Source organism: Meles meles, chromosome 7, assembly GCF_922984935.1.
Source record: "Meles meles chromosome 7, mMelMel3.1 paternal haplotype, whole genome shotgun sequence".
Lineage (NCBI taxonomy): Eukaryota > Metazoa > Chordata > Mammalia > Carnivora > Mustelidae > Meles > Meles meles.
Genome location: NC_060072.1, coordinates 36,353,119 through 36,367,166, shown reverse-complemented (window position 1 = coordinate 36,367,166; position 14,048 = coordinate 36,353,119). Strand labels below are relative to the sequence as shown.

At 36.4% G+C, this 14,048-nt stretch overlaps 1 protein-coding gene across 2 annotated transcripts in view; it reads left to right on the top strand.

Moving 5' to 3' along the window:
- The window catches only part of TMTC2 (transmembrane O-mannosyltransferase targeting cadherins 2), a 434,663-nt gene that overhangs the window by 194,185 nt on the left and 226,430 nt on the right, over positions 1-14,048 (top strand). For both annotated transcript variants that reach the window (XM_046013513.1, XM_046013514.1), the window contains exon 3: positions 9,887-10,715. In XM_046013513.1, the coding sequence (XP_045869469.1) occupies positions 9,887-10,715 (829 nt within the window). The remainder of the gene's footprint in view (positions 1-9,886; positions 10,716-14,048) is intronic.

Below are 14,048 nucleotides of genomic sequence, written 5' to 3'. Positions count from 1 at the left end.
AGAGAGAGAGGAGGAAGCAGGCTCCCCACTGAGAAGAGAACCCGATGTGGGGCTCCATCCCAGGACCCGGAGATCATGATCTGAGCCGAAGGCAGAGGCTTTAACCCACTGAGCCACCCAGGCGCCCCAGGAACACTAACGTTTTTTTATGCTCTTAATCTTTAGATTCTTTCCTTGCAAAGACTGGATATACCAATCTATTGAACCTCTTTATATCTTTTGAAATACTAAACATTAAAATTCTTTTGTTTTGTTTATTTTGTTGGTATGGGAAAAAAACCGTTTCTCATCTTGTTGTATAAAGGATAATTATTAATAAGGAAACCCATTATTTTTCTTTGAAGGGAAACAAATACTCTGATAACTTGATATGGGCAAAACTTTGATAAATCATATGAATATGTTCTAGAAACAATTTCTAATTATACTTTGAACCCTGCATTTCTTCCTGTCACATTCAGAAATGTCAGAAATATATGCTTTTATATTCATGTTTTGGGGTAGTCTTCAATGAGAACTGTTTTAGGAAGGAGGGCAGTTAGGAGAAATCCTATATTATTGATACAAGGAAAGCTTATGACTTCAGTGATTAATAGTAGATACAAAATAAAGGATGCTAGATTTTTGTTATGTCTGCATAGCCTTTTCTCTCAGTTATTCTTAAAACTTTCAGATACTGATTTTTATCTGCTTTATTATTACGACTCTACTATCATTGCCAAGGGCTTAATTTGGAATTAAATGAGCCTTATGCTTAAGTAATTTATTTTCATTAGTTTGCCAAAAAGTGAGTCTCATGATGATTTTAATACTCTAAGGCAGAATGTTTACATTTTTCTTTCATTGAGTCTAAAATATTCCTTTTCAGTTTCCTCTGTGTCCTACAGAATCTTGAGATCAGAAGGCAATATTGAAGCTGCTACCACGAATGGCAGTTCTCCTTGAATAGTAGAGAGGGGAGCTGTTATAGTTGATTTTTGCTCTTCACTTGTGCTGTTTCTTTAGGCGAAGACTCTCATAGAAGAAAATCATGCACTGCAAGGCTTCTATAAAGGCATCACTGCTAGTTAATATGACAGTTCTTCTCATCAGATTGGCCTTCATATTTCAGATGATGTGTGGAAAAGATTTTGAAGTTTTTTGGTAAATTTCATTTACCATTTTCGTATGGTAAATTTGCTTGTTAATAGCTATGTTCTTTTATTCTGTTCATGTGTCCAAAGACTCGAGATGAAATTGCCAACCATGAACTTGATACCTCTAGTTGATTTTTATTCTACGATCTCTGTATCTGACAGTTCCAGAAAAATCCCTCTAAAATTTTGTAGTTAGGAATATGTGTATATATGTATATTCAGTGACATGGAAAGCTAATTTCCCTTTTAATGTTAAAGAACAACTTTTTAAAAATATGAAGAATACATTTGAACTTTTAGAAAAATCAGAACTTCATAAAGCTAATTTACATGTTTTTACAGTGAATTAAAACATAAAGGAACCCTTTTTGTTTAGTAATTGACATGAAATGTACCAGATAAGAATTCTTAGAGATGCAGCCATTTTCCCATTTTTAATTCTACTTTTGGAATGAAGTTGTAGTCAGGAACATGTTCCTCCAGAACATGTAACTGCCTTCATGTGTACTTTTCATGGTGAGGTATGGAGTTAGGCAGAAAGTGTTGTTACATAAAGGTGACAAGGCCAAGTTTCTGTATATGATGACAGTCAAGCTGGCCTTGGCATTGTGCATTATTACCTCATTTGATCCTTTGTGTGGAGGATTGGGAGTGAGGATTTACCATAACAGGATTTAAAATGTGTGGGGGGCACCTGGGTGTTTCAGTTTGTTAAGTGCCCAACTCTTGATTTCAGCTTAGGTCATGATCTCAGGGTCCAGAGATTGAGCTCCTGCCTTGGGCTCCCTGCTCAGCAGGGAATCTGCTGGAAATTCTCTCTTTCTCCCCACCCTCACCCTACCCTTTACCCCCCTCCTGTTCGTGCATGTGTATTCCCACTCTCTCAAATAAGTAAATAAATCTTAAAAAAAAAAGTGCAAGATAATGATAGGTTAAAAAAAATTGACTTTTGGTTTGAGGGTCAGAGTTTAAGAATCATTTTCGAATGCCTAGGAATGTTAGGCTTTGTAGTAATCTCTGAGAATTCGAAGATGTGCCATTTGTTATATCCTAGTTTAAAAGAGCATTTTGGGATAATATTATCATAATGTTGTATCTCAGCTGGGGTGCATTGTGTTTTTACCTAGTTTTCTTGTGTATTTAAGAGATCTTCTAGCAAAATTAAGGCAAGGATTATAAAATAATTGTAAATAGATTGAATTGGGACATGGAAAAGTACTTTTTAATATTGAGAAAACTTAATTATAAAATAATAGCTACAATGACTACTAAATATGGAAAAGTATATAAACTAATGGATGCTTATGGGCCTATAACCAGAATTGGATTTGTTACCATTATTTGTATATATATTTGTTGCAAAATTATTATTTCCACCTGAGAGACGTAAGCTTAGACAGAAAAGATTGTCAAGCCATTTTTGGGTTTTTTTGATACATATGTTGGGACTGTGAATAAATGGCAACCACTCATAAATTTGAAGCCGTCTTTATCTCTTCATCTATCTTTATTTCTTTCTTCATCATCTTTATCTCTTTATCCCTATCCATCCAGCTCCCTTCCGTGCCCTGCTCTAGCAACTTCACATCATCTGGTATTTGGTGTAATTGTTTCTAGCCTTGGGGTGGGTAGGGAGGAAAAATTTTACAAACATATGTATGTAGTTATGAAAAATATATCGAATTTTTTCCCTGAATGGCGTGTATGATTTTATAATATGAATATTTTGCAACCTGAGTTTTTATGAGTCATGTTACTGTCTAATGATTTGGTTCATTTGCATTAATTGCTATATAGTATTTTTCATGTTAGTATATATGTATGCCTACATATGTAAATATATGTACTCTCCATATACTACATATGTAGTTTATATTGGTGGGTTATTCTTGTTACTTGCCTTATCGATTCAGAACATATAGTATGCCATGATTTATTTTCATGTTTCTTTAGTGAAATTTTTAATGATTTATTTTTCTTCTTATAAACAATGTAGCATTAAAAATCCTCATATTTAGGGGCGCCTGGGTGGCTCAGTGGGTTAAGCCGCTGCCTTCAGCTCGGGTCATGATCTCAGGGTCCTGGGATCGAGTCCCGCATCTGGCTCTCTGCTCAGCGGAGAGCCTGCTTCCCTTCCTCTCTCTCTGCCTGACTCTCTTGTGATTTCTCTCTGTCAAATAAATAAATAAAATCTTAAAAAAAAATTAAAAAAAAAATCCTCATATTTAGATCTAAGCGGTTTTGTCAGAGTCACTAATTCCAGATAACCAAATAATAGATGATACAAATTATTAATTTTCCTAAGTACTTCCAAATTTCTCACCAAACTGTTTAGTTTATATTTTCTCAGTACATGATAGTTCTTGTTATAATACAATTTTAGTGACTTTTATAGCCAATTCTTTTTCCCCCTAGTTTTCTTTTTTTTTACACTTAGCTTCATTTGAACTGTGTTCCTTTTCATTTTTATTAACAAATGAATTATAATTGTTTGTTATTGCCTTTTCTCCGAATTTCTGATCTATATTTTAAAATCTATTCTGTTAGATTATTTGTCTTCTGTGATTCACGTTTAGGAGACTGTTGTTTTTTTTTTTTCCCCCCTTGGAAAAAAATCCTTTGTCTTCTGTATATTGCAACAAGACTTGAATATTTCGACTCTGAATTATACTTATTACAGAGATCTCAATTCCTTTGTAGCCTGACCTCATGACACTCATTTATTATCCTAAGAAGTCAATTTGTCCCAGAGCCTCAGAGAAAGCATTATATATGTTTCATTATGATTTATTCATTTAGAATGAAGAAAATATGCCTTAAAACTTTGTGAAATGAAAGCCAGAGTCCCACAGTATTTTCAGTGTCAGTGTTAAGAATTAGTCTTGTACAAATATGGGATGATTTCAGCTTTGGCTGCATTAGAATCTCCTATGGAGATATTAGTCAGACTAGGGCATTGGTATTTTTAGAACCTCACAATTCATATTGATGGTCCTTGAAGTTTGAAAGCTATCTTTTAAAGCACTATGATTCTTTGCTTCCCAAAGTGTTTTTCTAGACAGACTAGAACATACAAACTCCACAAGCAGGGTCTGTCCTCTCTCTGCTTACACATATACATCCGGTGAGTAGTTGGAGAGTGCCTGCTGCATCCAGCTGTCTTAATGATATGCTCAATGGATTCATTATGTTTTCTCTATTAAATTGCAGTCATTTTCTAACGCTACCCATCAGAGTTTATCCTTCCATCAGGTTAAGCTTCGCAGACTTAGACTTCTCATCTTCTTTTTTTTTTTTTTAAAGATTTTTATTTTATTTATTTATTTGACAGAGAGAAATCACAAGAGAGGCAGGCAGAGAGAGAGGGGAAGGGAAGCAGGCTCTCCTCTGAGTGGAGAGCCCGATGTGGGACTCGATCCCAGGACCTGAGATCATGACCTGAGCTGAAGGCAGCGGCTTAACCCACTGAGCCACCCAGGCGCCCTAGACTTCTCATCTTCTATGTGTGGATTTTTACTAGTTTTAACCTTCAGGTCTAGTGGTAGTTCTTCAGAACTCTCATGCCTCATCTCAACAAATACCTGTGCTGAATCAATTTGATACACTAAGCCAAGAACAGCAACAACAACAAAATGCTGAGGCAAATTATGTAATTTGACTCCTAGCTATTAACTCAATAAAAATTTGTTCATCTGATTTAATCCAGGAGTCAAAGCATATGATTTTTAAAAGAAATATTTAAAAATATTTTATTTATTTATTAGAGTGAGAGAGAGATTGAGAGAGTGAGTGGGAAGAGGGGCAGAAGGAGAAGCAACCCCTGCCCCCCTGCTGAGCAGGGAACCTGGTAAGGGACTGGATCCCAGGACCTTGGGATCATGACCTGAGCTGAAGGCAGACGTTTAATGGACTGAGTCATCCAGGCACCCCTAGGGACTATGATTAATAAAAAAGCCTTTCCATGCTTTCTTTTCTTTCACCTTATTTTTAAAGCTGTTACCACAGAAAAAATGAATGAGGTTAGAAGAGAGTTTTGGTTTTATCAGAATCCCACTTTATAGGTGACCATTTTTAACAAAATTTTATGAGAAGGCATTAAAGAGAATGAAAGTTGTGATTTCAAAGAAATCATAAAATACATAAAAAGTGGTAGCCAATCAGGAGGGCTTAGAAGCTCTTCCACTTTAAACATTTTAGCATCAATTTTCTTTTACCTGTTCATTCAATTTTCCTTTAATGGTATCATTTGTTTAGCCTAAAAAACCTTACCATTAGTTAGAATGAGTGTATGAGAGCTTCTCAGTTCAGAACCTCAGTGTCTCTTGATCTGAGTTGTTCCATCAGTTGTTTAAATGGGAGCTGTATGTGGAAATGTTTTAAAATATAAAGTGTTTGTAAATTAATGTCAGCATTTGATTATTCTTCTTTTTCATTTTTATCATTTGCTCAGCCTTTAGACTTATTTTATCACTGAATAGTTTTCATTAATCTTCATTTTGTAGTTTACTGAATTTAAATATTCTTGGAGTATAATAAAAACAAGAATCATTTTGATCACATCTTCACTCTTAATGCTTCTTTTTGATAATTTATTAAAATTTAATACATTGCTAAAGATGCCTTTATTAAAATTAATAAGGTAGTTTTGCCTTATAATATTTCTATTTTGAGTTATGCAATGATTAAGGCTAACTTCTTCCGAAGTTTGTTTTTTTCTTTAAATATTTTATTTATTTGACAGAGAGAAATCACAACTAGGCAGAGAGGCAGGCAGAGAGAGAGGAGGAAGCAGGCTCCCTGCAGAGCAGAAAGCCCCATGTGGGGCTCGATCCCAGGACCCTGGGATCATGACCTGAGCCGAAGGCAGAGGCTTTAACCCACTGAGCCACCCAGGTGCCCCCGAAGTTTTATGACGAGCAAAGAATACTGATTACAATTCCTTTCCTCATGTGGTTCTCTTACCCCTTTGCTTTGTCTTCTTGACTGATGAAAGTTTTCTGTATTGCCTGTCCCTTCTCTCTCCTCACTTGCACCAGAAGACATGGGAATATAATGGTCTCAGGTATACTTTGTATACTTAGTTACACTTAGTGGCAAAGTGGACTTTGGGTACACATCTTAACGTTGAGCTGTTTTTTCAAGATCAGTCTTTGTCATCCATGGTATCTTATTTCATTTATCTTTGCCAAATGACATGTTTCTCTCTAATGTAATCAAAGCATACTCAGTTATGTGATTGGTCCATCCAGTTATTACAACTCCTAATGTGCAGTTTTGTGTTTTGTGGGGTTTTTTTCCTAAAATCAATAAATTTTAGGATTTTTGATAGGTAGAATTTCAGAAGAGCAAAAGAATGGCTTGCAAAAGATATTTTTAGATAATATGGATTCTGAGCCGTTTTATTCTTCCAGAGAAGACCTGAAAATGAGAAATTAGTGATGACTGAACATATTACTCCCCGACCCCTAAAAATTCCATGCAGCATTATGTGAAATACTTTTGAGTAAAAGCCAGCCACAGATGTTTTAAAACACTCAGGCAGTTAATTCTGTGAATTTAGCATTACTGTTATCTGATATTAACAATCCTACCTCTTAAAATTGTCATAATTTCCATCTGTTTGCTGTTTCTCAATTTACTTATTTTGAATTTTAAATTTCGAACCTCCTCTTCTTTACTGCATTTCTTTTATACCTAGACGCATCCCATCTTTAAATATTCAAAATATTTTTCAAAATAGTTTTGAAATTTAAGACATATCACCTATATTTGAATATAATGAATATAAAAGACAGATCACACATATCACATACACACACACATACACACACACCCTCTATGAATTAGAATCTTCTCTGTAGAGGTGATAACTTCCAAGGTCTTAGAGTAAGATCCCATTAATGATTTTGAAAATTGGAAGTTATGCGATTTGTGTTTAAAAGGGCTCGGTCACCAGTTAGGAGGAGACTATTGTGATAATCCAAGTGTGGGCATTTTGGATTCAAGTGGTGACGGAAGAGATGGTGAGATATGGACAAATTTGGCATATATTTTGAAGAGGAATTGAGAGGAGTTGGTAATAGATAGAATGGGGAGGAAGGGAGGGGGGCTGGGAAGAAGAAACTGGTTACGTAGTTTTACCATCTTTGGTGGTGGTGATGACTAAAGGAGGAAGTGTTTAGTGTCCAGGGTATGAAATCAAGCTTTGTGTTGGGTACTTTGAATTTGAGATACCTAAGCAAATATGTCCAATAGGCAATTGAATAAATAACTGTGGAGATAAAGGAAGGTTAAGGTGGAATCATTAGCATATATTAATATTTTTTAAAATCACAGACCTTGCTCAGTTTAGCATATATTAATATTTTTTAAAATCACAGACCTTGCTCAGATCATTAAGTTAACAGTAGAGATGGAGTGGATGGTCCATGACCAGTTCTATGGCTTCCAGCAATGAAAGGTGGGGTGAATGAAGAGTCAAAGAGCATCCAATGGCAATTATATACAATACATAGAGGCTGTTTTAATAGAAATTGTACATGCTCAAGATAATATTGCTCTTTGGGCTTTTTAAAATGGAGAACTAATTGACATTTAGCATTTATTAGTTTTAGGTGCAACATGATGATTTGGTATATGTAGATATGTGAGATGATCACCACAGTAAGTATAGTTGACCTCCATGAACACACAAATAATTTTTCTTTTTTCTTGTGATGACAACTTTTAAGATATAATCTCTTAGCAACTTTCAAATATGTAATAGAGTATTTTTAACTACAGTCGGCATGATGTATATGACATTCACAGAACTTAAAATTAGAAGTTTGTACCTTGACCACCTTCACCTCTTCACCCATTTTGACAACTCTCCCATCCTTGTCTCTGGCAACCACCCATCTGTTTTCTTTATTTAGGAGTTCAGGGTTTATGTTTAAGATCCCACGTACAAGTGAGATCATACAGTGTTTGTCTTTCTCCAGTTGGCTTATTCCACTTAACATCATAGCCTCAGGGTCCATCCACATTGTTATAAATGGCAAGATTTCCTTCTTTTCTTGGTGTAGACAAATAACATTCTATCAAAAAGGTATAGCACATATTCTTTATCCTTAATCTGTTGTGGACTCCTAGGTTGTTATTATGCCTTGGCTATTATAAATAAGAAATGCTGCAATAAATGTAGGGGTACAGATATTTTTTTGAGATAGTGACATTGTTTATTTTCAGGTAAATACCAGAAATGGAATTGCTGGATCATAAGGTCATTCTATTTTTGAGGCGACTCCACACTGTTTTCCAGAGTAGCTGCACAAATTTACCTTCCCACCAACAGTGCATGAGGTTTCCCTTTTCTCCACATCCCCGCCAACACTTGTTATTTCTTATCTTTTTTGATTCTAGGTATACTAATAAATGTGAGCGGATACCTCCATGTGGTTTGGGTTTGCCTTTCCCTGATGATCAGTGATGTTAAACACCTTTTCATGTACCTGTTTCTGTGTCTTCCCTGGAAAAATGGCTCTTCAGATCCTCTGTCCACTTTTAATCAAATTATTATTTTCTCTTTTGAGTTGTATGAGTTTTTAAAATTGTATTTTGAGTATTAATCCCTTATCAAACATTTAATTTGCAAATCTCATTCAGCAGATTGCCTTTTCATTGTGTTGATGATTTCCTTTGCTGTATGGATTTTTTTATTAGTTTGATAAGGGTCCCATTTATGTGTTTGTGCTTTTGTTTCCGTCTGTGTGGTTTTTTTTTTTAAACTAAATATTTGGCATATCCTTGAGGTTCCAAGCACCACTTTGAGTGTCACTAATGTATAATTCTATACAATGTCAATATATATAGTCAGAGATCACATTACCAGGGAATCATTAAAGTTAGGATGTAGTATCCATCCCTCCCCCTTCCACTTGCCTCTTCAGGACTTGGATTGTTTGAGGTCGCTCAGGTTGAAAGGGTTTGCCAGAAAATTCTCATTAACAGGAATGCCCTTTGGCCTTCCTCTCATAATTTTTTGTCTCTCTCTTAAAATAAGTAACCACATTAGCAATGTCATTTTATTTTTAAAAAGTTGTCATCAGTGTGGAAAATTTGGGATTCACGAGGAGTGTTATTAAACAGTTGATGTCACTGATGTCACTGACAGCATAGGGTAGCAGATGAAAGCCTGGTTGATAAATTCTGCAAGAAAATTCAAGACAATGAAATGTGGACTGGGATAGACATAGCTAAATGCTGTTACTTTGAGCCAAGCAGAATCCTGTCATATTCCATATTTTGGGGTATTCCTGATTTTGTTTTTCCTAGAATCTAAACCATAAAGTGAAAGAAGATAGTTATTTGGTGTCTATTCTATCCCAGGCAGAGTGCTAAGTACTTTTATACTGTGTTCTCAATTTAATCTCACACCAGTTCTGAGGGGGAAATACATTCAGCCCATTTTACAGAGGTCAAGAGATTGAAGCTTTTTTTTCTTGCTCTTTTAGAACCAGAAGAAAAAATGCCCATCAAAAGTTATATACAAAGTAGGCTTGCACAGTCAATGATTTTTGGTTTTGTTTTTGGGTTAAGTTTTCCCTAAGCACGTTTAAAAAGAGATAGAAATAAAGCCATGTATTTAAGACTTTTGTGGTTTTAACTGTTCCCTTCAAAAAGTGTCTTTTATCTCTAAATGTTAAGTGACGTGTTCCTAGGCTGTATTGATGATGATCTTAATTTTTTCCCTTCTCTTTTGGTTTCAGAGGAAGAATTTGTCTCTTTTCCTCAGCATTAGTTTGTTAACTTTCTGGGGGACTTCCCTTTTGGGTGCCCGTTTGTACTGGATGGGAAACAAACCACCAAGCTTTTCCAACTCTGACAACCCAGCTGCAGATTCGGATAGCCTGTTGGCTCGAACGCTCACTTTCTTCTACTTGCCAACCAAGAACCTCTGGCTGTTGCTATGCCCAGACACACTCAGTTTTGATTGGTCAATGGATGCTGTGCCTCTGCTCAAAACGGTTTGTGATTGGAGAAACCTACACACTGTGGCCTTCTATATTGGACTCCTCCTCCTTGCCTACTATGGCTTGAAGAGCCCAAGCGTGGAAAGAGAATGCAATGGGAAATTTGTAACAAATGGCAAGCAGAATGCAAATGGACATAGCTGCCATTCAGATGTGGAGTACCGGAACTCAGAGATTAAGCCCAGCTTTGCATCCAAAGTAGAAAATGGCATTAAAAATCATGCATCACAGAGAACACAACTTCCTTCTACAGAGAACATTGTTGTTCTTTCTTTATCTTTGCTAATAATACCCTTTGTTCCTGCCACGAACCTGTTTTTCTATGTCGGCTTTGTAATTGCAGAGCGAGTATTGTATATTCCTAGTATGGGCTTCTGCCTCCTCATTACAGTGGGTGCCAGAGCCCTTTATGTCAAGGTCCAAAAGCGGTTTCTCAAGAGCTTGATTTTTTATGCCACAGCTACGTTAATTGTTTTCTATGGACTCAAGACTGCGATCAGGAATGGAGACTGGCAGAATGAGGAAATGCTGTATAGGTCAGGGATAAAAGTAAACCCAGCTAAAGGTAATATTTTATTTTATACTTTTGCCTGGACAGTTTACTCATTGTGCCATTTTATATCCTTGCTTCTTGCCTTAAAACGCAGTATTCAGGAGGAAGACATCTTTTTCTGCACTCCCCGTATCTTTCTTTCATTTCATTTTTTAAGAGCTGAGAAGTACAACCAATTTAGAGATGTGCCCAGAATTCCGTATTTGGAATGGGGAAGTATATTCTGATGTTCCAGACTACATTTGTCCAGAGGAATTTGGACAGTTGTGCAAAAGCATTGACTGTCCTAAGAATTTAGGACAATGCTTGGTTTCTGTCTTTTAAGTACGGACACACACGTCATCTCTTTCATCGAGTAATAAAAGTCAGGCTATCCCACTTGAGGATATTTTAGCTTTGCTGTTTTCCAAGCATCGCCTGAGGAAATACCGTAAGACTTACACTGATATCTTTAAAAAGATTTGGAGGTGACGCTACCTCTGAATCTTGGGATCGTGTCTCTAGGTGTCAGTGTGCGCGCATACAAGTGTGAGTCACCCTCAGCTTTGCAGAGCCCCGGTAAGCTGGATGTTACCCAGCCGTTAGCACTTCTTATGTAAGAGTTCTTAAGTCATGTAGGGAAATGCACTTCACTGTACAGTAAGATTGATCATGTATTTCATTACTGGTTTTGATTTAGAAAACTACTTTACCAAATCACAGAATCTATAGCCAGAATTGAAAGTCTCCCTTAAAGCATAAATGAACAGGCAGAAGCTGTTAAGGTGGTTTCTCTGTTTAGACAGTAAAATGATGATAGAAGCCAGGGAGCAATTAAGTGAAAGCACGTGCACCTTTTAAGTGCAGAAATATATCATAGTAAATAGTGCCAGCTAGTCCTGTTCTTCATAAGCCTTTTTTTTTTTTTTTTAATTATTTATCTTTTACATTGTGGTTGCTCGCACAGCTTTTGAACTGGGCTGCTTCTACTTTTTCTAACACAACTGTGCACTGGTACTCAAATACGGGAAGTGTAAAACTGTTCCAAATGAACGGAATGACCTGCTGATGGATATTGGTGTATATGTATGAAGATCTAGATACCCTAAAAGCAACTCTGGTATCTTTCTCCAGTTACCAATGAAGAGTTCAGCGAGCAGCTACTTATTTCTTTAAGCTAAGGAACTGATGGTTGGTACTTGTAACACTGAATAGATTGCAGGGATTTTAATGGGAGTAGAAACATTAAAATTGAGCTAGTGCATAGTAAAGAATTCCTCAGTTCTTGTAGAAAAGATCTTTATCATGTGGCTTTTGTAGTTGGTCACCGATCCACAGGTTAGTGAATTCATGAACCCCAATCTTGCTGTAAAAATGTTGCATTCAGTTCTCACAGAATGCCTTTCAGCTGGTTTTTTCTTCACTGGTAGATGAAAGTATGTAAAGCAAGGCTATGTTGCTAGTTTATTTTCCTGCTATTTAAAATAGATACATTGTAAAGAATTTAAAGAGAAAAAAATCCAGCATGTTAATTTCCTCACAAGGTGGTTCTGAGCATTTATTTAATTTATTGGCGAAGTTTCAGGTTAAGCTACTATAACAAAGCCCCCCCTCCCATGGTGACTTACATAAGATAGAAGCTTTATTCTTTCATGTAACAATCTAAGTATGTGTAGGCCAGAGCTGATAAGTTGGTGCCATGGGTTTTCAGGATCTGGCTCCTTTTCTTTTGTTCCCTTGCCATCTTGGTAGTGTCACCCTGTCCATATGGTCTGAGATGGCTTATTATCACATCAGCACTTCAGCTCACAGGAAAAGAGAAAAAGAGCAAATGGTGGGTGTACCCATTCTCTTTAAGAGCATATCACGGAAATTGCACACACCATGTTTACTCACAGACTCTTGGCCACACCTAGCTGCAAGGAGGGCTGGGAAATTTTATCTTAATTCTGAGAAGCCAAGTACTCAGCCTAATTTTATTCCTCTTGAAAAAGAGGGCAGATACTCAAGATGCTAGAATATAAGTAGCAGAATCTGTCCCTGCAGAGATAAGAAAGCATTTTGTAAACTCCTAGATATTGTCCAGATACGTTTCTAGATATACTTGGCTATGATACTTTTGGCAGTTATTATTCTGACTTTGATTCCGTTATTTTGCTGACATAGGTAAAATGCTTGATTCTTTCTTCATCCTTCCACTCAGTAAAACAACGATTAAGCATTTCTTTGGTTTCCGATATATTTTCATGTCTCCTTTCCTAATACTAAGAGGTACTATAGTATTTAGATGCTGCAAGTATTATTAGTTAAATGAATATATGACTGACTAATACTGTTAAGTCCCTGAAACATCAAAAATTAAATTCCTGAACCCTGCCCCACCCCCTCAACCCCACCACCACCACCTGCACCCCTCCTGTATTTACAGCCTCTATTTACCATCTCAGTTGATGGCAACTCCATTTTCCTGGCAGCTCTGACCATTACTTTGGAGTCATCAACCTTCCCTTTTTCTTTAACACCTGACATCCATTTCATCAGCAAGGCCTCTCGACTCAGTCTTCAAAAATATGTCCAGAACTTGACCGCTCTTTACCACCTCTAGTACTACCACTATGACCCAAGGCACAGTCATCTTTTATGGGATTATTACTAAAAGCCTCTCAGTTGGCTTCCCTGCTTCTATTTTTTTCTTGCCTGTTAAGAGAAGGCATGCAGTAATAAATACATTGAAAAATAAATGTCAAAGTCACAGTCTTTGTAAAGAGCTTGTAATCAGTTTAGAGATAAGATGTATATGCAATGAAGAAGATGAGAGTGTGAAATATTAAGCTGTTGATATATCAGGAACTGAGAGATACTTCATATTAAGAGAGAGAGAATTGGAGATGGGGATAGTTTTGGATCCCACGGCTGCCTTCTGTGCATGTGCTTCCATTCTGATAGGAGGCGCAATTCTTAACATGTATGTTCCTTATTTTTTCTATTGGTAACATGTTAATAATAATTCTGGCTACAGTTACTTCCTTAGCAATTATGAGACTGGTAGTAATCTTCCTTAAGGTAAATTTTTCTTAGTCGGCTATGTTATTTGAGTCTAGCAAAAGATTAGAAACCTTTTAAAGCCAGTTTGGTTGTCTGAGATTACAGTTATTTCATTGAGTTAGTTTTTTTTTTTTTTTCTTTTTCTCCCCTCCTTTGAAAGCCTCTGCAAATTCTGGAGTACTTCAGTCTACCATGTGCTTTACCGGAATATGATTTTAAGCCTCATAAAGCATTATACATTAAAGCTGCTGCCTTCAGTAATGCTTCCTGTAGACAGCTGCCAGTCATTAACTGATTGGATGCAAATGATGATGGGTAAAG